Source organism: Wasmannia auropunctata, unplaced genomic scaffold (genome assembly GCF_000956235.1).
Source record: "Wasmannia auropunctata unplaced genomic scaffold, wasmannia.A_1.0 LD336060.1, whole genome shotgun sequence".
Taxonomy (NCBI): domain Eukaryota; kingdom Metazoa; phylum Arthropoda; class Insecta; order Hymenoptera; family Formicidae; genus Wasmannia; species Wasmannia auropunctata.
In genome coordinates this window covers 2750602-2759185 of record NW_012026830.1, presented here as the reverse complement: position 1 = coordinate 2759185, position 8584 = coordinate 2750602, and the positions used below count along the sequence as shown (strand labels likewise).

The 8584-nt window shown below is 28.7% G+C and overlaps 1 protein-coding gene and 1 pseudogene across 1 annotated transcript; both read left to right on the top strand.

Annotated features, from left to right (window-relative positions):
- Positions 1-8584, top strand: part of LOC105450580 — an 18494-nt pseudogene that overhangs the window by 3726 nt on the left and 6184 nt on the right.
- LOC105450579 (sepiapterin reductase-like) lies at positions 671-1856 on the top strand. The gene is made up of 2 exons (XM_011690509.1): positions 671-1008; positions 1515-1856. Exons 1-2 carry the CDS (start codon positions 775-777, stop codon positions 1794-1796), a joined length of 516 nt encoding a protein of 171 aa, XP_011688811.1. The 5' UTR covers positions 671-774; the 3' UTR covers positions 1797-1856.

The window sequence follows — 8584 nt, the reverse complement described above, 5'->3', positions numbered from 1 at the left end:
TAATTACCTACATAGATATGAATGGAAGTAATGGAAAAAAGTCCATCCGCCGGAATCCCGTACAAAAAAAGATTATGAACAATGCAAAAAGGTGAAATAAACAAAAGAAGATCTATATCATTTAAAGTGGCGAGATGCCGCGGAGTAGTTCAGTGTGACCAGCATCACACAAAAAAAAACAATTTATAGTACTACTAAAGTTACCAACACTTACAAACACACGGGTTCCGACTTTAAACTTTCTTTTGTCCGCCACTGCACATCCCAGGTAGTAGCACGTATTCGTTTCAGAAACGTTTCATAACCGACTCTTGCAAACGTTTCTGAGTGGCTAAAATGTCCACTCGGAAAACGTTTAAAAAAACATTTCTTTATGGTTAAAAAAAAACGCAGAGAAATATATTTTCGCGCAATCGAAATATTATTTTTTCTCTATCTGTAAAAAAGTTTGCGCATTCGTTCTTTTCAAGCAAACTTTTTTACAGATAAAGAAAAAAATGATATTTCGATTATATTTTTCTACGTTTTTTTTCTTTTTAACCAAAAAGAAACGTTTCTTTAAACGTTTTTCAAGTGGACATTTTAATCACTTTAGAATTAGAATTAGAAACGTTTTCAAGGTGCTACCTGGGATAGAGATGCAATGACGGAAAGAATTTTATTCTCATAAAGATTTTATTTTTATGATGTATCCTAGAATTCATATCGGAATCTTTGAGGGGAACCACTCCCAGCGCGTTTGATCGAGTGGTCCTGGTACATAATGTTGGTGCGATGGGCGATATCTCCAAATCGGCAAACGATATGTTGGACGTGAACGTCTGGAGGGAATTCTACGATCTGAACTTTTTCGTGCCTACCGTATTAAACGCTGTGGTCATGAATACGTTTGCTAGTAAAACTATTAAGAAGACGATTGTCAACATTACATCCTTATTCGCAATTCAACCGTGCGCTGGTTGTAGCCAATACGCTTCAGTGAAAGCAGCACGAGAAATGTACTTTAAGGTAATATATACATACATACATACACACAAACACACACACACACATATATATATATATATATGCACCCAGCAAAGGAAAATTAATCCAAATGAATTGAAAATTGCAATTCATTTTAATTTATCCGAATTGATGCTTTTAAAGTCCGGAGATGCACATTCGTGTCTCTGTTATTATTATTTTTTTATTCAAATAAATTAAAATACGAAATGAGCTATTTATCACGTTGAATTCGGATGTATTTATATCTGTATTGTATTACTTTGGGATTTAAATTAATTGAAATGCGAAATGAGCTGTTCATCATATTGTATACTGATGTATTCATGTTCATGTTTATTATTGAATTCAAATGGATTCGAAAACTCAGAAGCGCCAATTCGGAAATGTCGAATGAATTCATTTCTATCCATTTCAATTCATTTTCGTTCGCTGAATATTTTTTAATATACTTTATCTATGTAGTCACGAGATAGATAATATATTTTTATGCTGTTTTTTCTTTGTAGGTCTTTGCTCTGGAAAACCCTGATGTTAACGTGCTAAGTTACTCACCGGGACCTGTGGACACGGATATGTTTGTAATGGCATGCGACAAAATTGCTGATCCCAAATCTAAAGAAATGTTCAATGAGATGAAAGAATCGAAAACCGTGTTGACTACAGAACAGACTGTCAATCGTCTTGTGCAAGTCTTGAAAGCACATAAATATAATTCGGCCGATCATGTCGATTATTACGATGAGTTGATCGAAGCAGAAAAACCGACATTTATAGAGAGAAAAAATTAATAAAACACAAAAGTCAAATAAATTTATTCTTTTACATTGAAAATAATTTTGTTTTATATTAAAAAAAAATGTAACATAACTTACGAAATAATATAAAAATACAATTTCTCTCTCTATAAATAATTTATATATTAATGTATAATTTTTTTAAACTTCATTTGTTGGAACAGGATAATTGATGTTTTAATAATATTTGAAGAACGACTAATATCTGTAGTGAAATTGTGCAATTTTTTTCTAAGATATTTTTTCCTAGATTATAAAATGATTACATTTTTACCGATTTTAATTTCGCATGAATTCCATTTTGTATCTTTTCTTATAAAATATGCAAATATAGAAAAAATGTATGTATATAAAAAAAATGTAAACATCTCCTCTTGTCGTTAAAATAAATTAAACATTAAATGAAAAAACTAGCCATTAAAAGCCATTAATTGGAAGTTGTTCGTAATAATGATTGGAACATTTTAAGGACTGTATATAACTTTTATTCACACAGACAAATATATGTAGTGCAAAAATTTCATATACAGTTAAAATCTTGTCTTTTGATTTAGATAAGTAATTATAAAAGAAAAGCGGAAACTTGGGATTGTGGCAGATAAAAAATATTCTTAAACGTATAGTCGCTAATTTTTCCTAAGATACTTACATTAATCTTGCAGAAAATATATTTTAAAATGTACTTTTATTTCAATAGAGAAGGTGTTTTTCTGTGGCTACATCATTGGAGGCATTATTTTTTATTCTTCTTTGTACACCTATTATACGCTATTTTTGTACTCTCTACAAAATGGTTCTTAATGTACTTATCAGTAATCATAAAATTTATAATGTAAAGAATGCATGGCTTAGTTCATATTGTTAAAATATACATATAAGGTTATTCTCTTCTCACGTTTAGTTAATCACTTAACATTTATCTTGTGATTATATTTTACATTCGTTTTTTCTTATTGAAATATCAACAGTTATCTCCTACACAACATAAAATATTAAAAATTTCCAAAATTTCCAAAATGTTTCATGCAACATTTGAAATATTTCTGCAATATAAATATGTCTAGGAAATCAGAGTTTTCGAAATGTTTTAACAGAAATATTTTTTACGATATTTGTATAATATTTCTAGAATATTTTTGTAAAACATTTTAATGAAATAATTTAAAATGTTTTACAAGTGTTTACGAAATATTTCGAAATATTTAAGAAAAAATTTTATAAAATGATTCACAAAAAATATTTTATACAGTGTGGGTTGTGGTTAAAAATATCCTTGATTAGATATTGAGTCATTATCTTCGTTTATTAATGCCTCTTATAACTTGTCTTTGATTGTGATATCAATATCACAATAGCTATGACGCAGAGTATTGCTAATGAGGATCACACCGGTAACACATAATAGGTGACAAGAAGAATACAGAGTAGCTGCTGCAAATAATAGTGCCTCCGAATAGACGTAGCCACAAAAAAACCTTCCCTGTTTAATAAGAGTACGTTTTAAAATATATTCTTTGTAAGATTAATTAATATACGTTTCCTAGGAAAAACTATAATTAGCAATTACATACGTACATTTAAAATGTATTTTATTTAATACGATCCTAAGTTTTCGCTTTTTTTGATAATTATTATATTTAAAATCAAAATTAAGACAAATTTCCTGTGTCATGTGTAGGTCATACCTGTGTCCTGCTTTGGATATAAGCACGTATATCATCGGTCGAGATACGTTATTATCAAACATTTCTATAATCATTGATAAATCATTGGGAATGTTATTTCATAAAAATAATGTGTTACTTTTTTAAAAACTCTTGTTACTAATTTTAAAAATAATGCGCGCGCGTTACTTATTATAAAGTAACGATTTGTAATGTTTTTGTAATGTTAAAATATTAAATTTTAAAGTTACATTATTTTATAATGAATATTTAATATAATAAATAATATAAAAACTTAAAACTATGGTCTCTATATAGTATATTGGCGGAAAGTTTGGGTCGTTTTTTTCCCTTAAAATAAAACAAAGAATTTATTCAATCTATTATAATAACTCTATTAATCTGTTGCATTGATCATTTTGATCGATTATCTTTTGTTGTATCTTTCTGATAACTTCATAAAGCTTGTGTAGAGGGTCCAGAATTTATGAGCGAAAAACTCGTCTAATCCATTGTTGACAGCCTCCAAAGAATTAAATTATTTCCCATCAAGATGGTTCTGCAGAGTAAATATGGTAATTCGGAGGAGCAAGTACGGAACAAGTGTTGAGCGAGTACGGCGGATGAGGCATCATTTCCTAGCTGAACATGCGCAATCTTTACCGTGTCGCTAAAGATATGGTCTTGCGTTGTCGTGGTAGAAGACAACTCTTTTTGTTTACCAATTCCGGCCGCTTGATTAATTTATTAATTTCCTTGATTAGCTTTTTGCGGGAGCAGTTCGTAATACACCACGTTTTGCCAGTCCCATCAAATACGGAGCTTCTGTGAGTGCAATTCGCTTTTGGCAACCGTTTACTACGATTCATCAGGCTTGGATCAAGATTTCTTGCGTTTATAATATTGTTGTAGATAATCCATTTTTTGTCCCCAGTCATCAAACGTTTCAAAAAAGCGATTCCGCGTTGTTCCATCTCGAGACAGAAACGATTCGCAGATCTCGATTTGGTTCATTAAATTTAATTGTTTCACTCAATTTGTGGGATTCCCAAATATTTCTCTTTTTTCATATATCCCCCCGTGTAAAAAGATTTTTCATATAAAAACATATAAATACATATGAAAATATATAATTATATATCTTAATTGATGCTTATATCGTCGACTGACACACATATAGGTAATACAGAACTGTTAGTCTATTGTTTCTGGCGCAGAAGTGCGTAAAAGTATAATTATAAGCATAAATAAAATTATAGACATAATGCATAGAATAACTTATTTAAAATAAAAAGAAACGAAGATTCAAAGCATTTCCATATTGACTGTGATTGTGTATACACATTAATTAATATTCTGGACTGATTTTTACATTTTTATAATTTTTAAATTCTATCTTTTGACTGCAACTTTCATTTGTTTTTTATATTTATTTTATATTTATTTATCAATGTTCTGCGATTCCACGTTACGTTTTTATTTTTATTCTCTCTGCCACGTTTGATGTATTGCCTTTCTATACACTTAATATTCTGGACTGGTTGTTATATTTCTACAATTTTTAAATTCTGACTATCTTTTGACTGCAACTTTCACTTATTTTTTATATTTATTTTATATTTATTTACCAATGTTCTGTGATTCCACGTTACGTTTTGACCTCTATTCTCTCTACCGTACGTTTGATGTATTGCCTTTCTAAGATCATTCGATGGCTGATTTTCCGAAAATGTCCCACCACCGATTTCAATGAAACTTTTAAGATAACTCAAATCAGAGACTAAACATTCAACTGCTGTTATGATGATATAATATTTATTAAAACGATTGAATTTTACACGTTCCAAGTATCGCGTTCGACCTTCATTAGCTCCTTTTTTTCTTCATTATTTTATATAATTTTATACAATATAAATATAATTTAGAAGAAATATATCTACAATAACAAATTGAAAAAAAAATTGATTTAAATGCTAAAATATTGCACTCTAGGCGGTTTAGTATCTATTTGCTCCACGGAGGCGGAGTATCAACATTAATTAATTAACATAGGAATATCGCTATAAGTACCTACACTACATCTAATTAGCAGGAAAAAAAGGGAAAGTGTTCACGATGTGACATATATAATCTTATATAATCTTTAAGCAAAATATAAGCGTTATCTATATAAATTTAACATATACTAAAATATAAACACACACACACGCACAAGGAGATGCTAGATTCTTGATGCCGAACGCGTTCGGAAACGATGACACTTATGTCGATCATTTCGAAGACTTCCTTGGATGAGGATTGTTGGAGAAGACAAGTCACCATCGATTATCCTACTCGAAACAGTATTTACAACTCAATAAACAAAAATGGATTAAAATAAAATGGATTAAAATGAAAAGAATCCATTTCGCAAATGTGTACTTCTGAAAATTCATTTCAGTGTCCAATGCCTTTGTATTTATTTATATAAATTACATTTTTTTATGTCTTTCATTTCAAAAATGAGTTGATTAAAAAATTGATCGTAAATACTGATTAATTAAAACTATTAAAAGTTCTGGGTAGCAAATGCAGATTTTTTTTCAATCCAATCGAATTTAAAAAAACTTTTTCCGTAAAAATGGACCATGAATGTTACTCAAAATTGTGACAGAAAATGCCTTATTGCTGCAATCTATTTAAATTAATTCAAAGCAAAGTTTTTATTTATGAAAATAGACCACGAATGCTACTCATTCAAAATTGTGAATAGGAAACATTATTCGCATTTTATGGAATAGGAATGCATTCATTTCCAAGAAATCAAATTTATTTCAATCCATTTTCGTTTACTGCAATGAAAAGCTGTAAGATATGCTGCTATGTTTTATGCCTTTGATATTTTTTCTACGATCTCGTATTTCATTCTGATAATTTCTAATTTCTTTCCAATGACAGACTCTAAGTTGAATGCGTTTTATTACTCAATAAATGGGAAAGGATTAAAATGGATTAAAATTTTTTAATTTTTTGATTGGCCTCCGTGGAAAAATAAATTCATTTCTATTTTGTCATAATACGAATATAATATAATATTAATATAATATAATATTTTTTGGATTTAGATGAATTGAAGTAATGCATTTCTTAGTGACAATTTTTAATTGAATAACATTCATCATCCATTTTCACGGAAAAACTTTTTTTGAATTTAATTAAATTTAAAAAAAATTGCATTTTTCCTATCTAAAATTTTGAATTAATCAGTATTCACAATTTACTTTTTAAAGCAGAATGTTTTTTTATTGAATGGCATTGAATGGCTTAGAATGTGCTTCATGCAATTTTTATAAATAAATAAATACAAGAACTTTGATCATTAAAATGGATTTAGATTTTTAGAAGTATGCATTCGCGAACGTTGAAATACATTTTTTTCCAATCTATTTCCATTCTCATTTATTGAGTGGGATACCCAGAAAATTAATTCATAATAAATTGCAAATTGTAATTCATTTTAATTTATCCGAGTTGGCGCTTAATTTAGAGTCCGAAGATGTATTCATGTTTTTATTATATTATTTTTGGATTCAAATAAATTGAAATACGAATTGAGCTATTCACCATGTTGAATTCTGACGTATTAATGTCCGTATTATATTATATTTTTGGATTCAAATGGATTCGAAAAATCAGAAGCGCCAATTTGGAAATGCCGAAATGAATTCACTTCTATTTACCTATTTCAATTCATTTTTGTTTGCTGTGTATCACGAAAAAGGATCTCGCTGTCAGTAGCAAAGAAGTAGTTGCACGCGTTTATCACTTCTGAGAACAATCCTCGGTCTGAGGAAGAATAAGCTAAGTTGTTACTGAATCCTCTGGTGTATGCGACACGTATAGTCTCCATTTACAAGTGAGGATATTTTGTAACCATGTGTATAATTAAAACAATCTTATTATATTTTTTATCTTATTTGACTAAATTTCTAAACAACAAGCAATAAAATCCTTAGAACATATAATGTATATATAATCAACGTTAGGTAAGTTAATATTTTTCTTTAACTAAGTCATAGACACTCAAAGTTAATGGCTTAGAAAATTAATTTAGTTACGTTTAAAATTGCATGAACAAAAAGGTAATTTAGTTAAAGTTGAGATAAGATTAAATTAGTCATAGACACTCAAAGTTAATGGCTTAGAAAATTAATTTAGTTACGTTTAAAATTGCATAAACAAAAAAGTAATTTAAAGTTAAAGTTGAGATAAGATTAAATTAGCTCAAGTTAAATTAAGAATTAATTTTAAAAGCATTACAGTGAATCAGAATGTCGTAATTTGTAAAAATGATCTTGCGTTGAATCTAAATAATAAAACAATTACAACATGGATAAACAAATTTTAATATTTGATTTGCTTTAATAAGCATACTAGACTTTTTATTCTAATAATAAAATTGTGTTCGGGACATCGCGAAGAGCATTGCTGTTGCTATTGCTGCTAATATAATATAAACGCTATTGTGTGATTTTATCTATAGTTCATACACAATGCATTATTTACCCTTGTTGTTCACCTGAATGTTAAACAAAGATAAAATTGCGCATTATGCACACAATGCGTATAAAAACAAAATGCATCCTAAGTTTATCGACTTCCGTTCACCTTTGAACACTGAAAGCGTCGCGTCCATTACGATTATTGAGTTTTATCTAAACTAATAATTCTCTAATGTGTAAAATTTTATCGAAAAAATAACATTGACGTTTATGAAAACAAAAAAATTTTTTAACTTAGAAAAAATGTTAATAAATTAAAGTTTATGTGTTTTAAACATAATTAGTTAATTAAAGTTAAAAGTTTACTCATTTAAAATTATTTAAATTGAGTTAAAAGTTATTATCTTCTTAAAATCTCTCATTTAACTTTTAATTAATTAACTAATTTTTTCCCAATCTTGCATGTAATATATGTATATACATATATACTTGTTCCCGAAATAAAATTATTTCTTTTTTCAAAATACTTATCTGTAAACTTATTTAGTGGGCTTTAAGGGCCCTTCCTAGTCAGCCACGAACTCCGGGTTGACGGTGACGACGTTATATCGCGGTAGAAATTAGAAGCTTCTTGTCG

Bases quoted from the DNA above. Each gene is read 5' to 3' on its own strand.
- LOC105450579 (XM_011690509.1), top strand. From the start codon at position 775: ATGGGCGATATCTCCAAATCGGCAAACGATATGTTGGACGTGAACGTC. The intron at 1,009-1,514 runs GTAATATATACA...TTTTCTTTGTAG, and splicing joins CACGAGAAATGTACTTTAAG to GTCTTTGCTCTGGAAAACCC.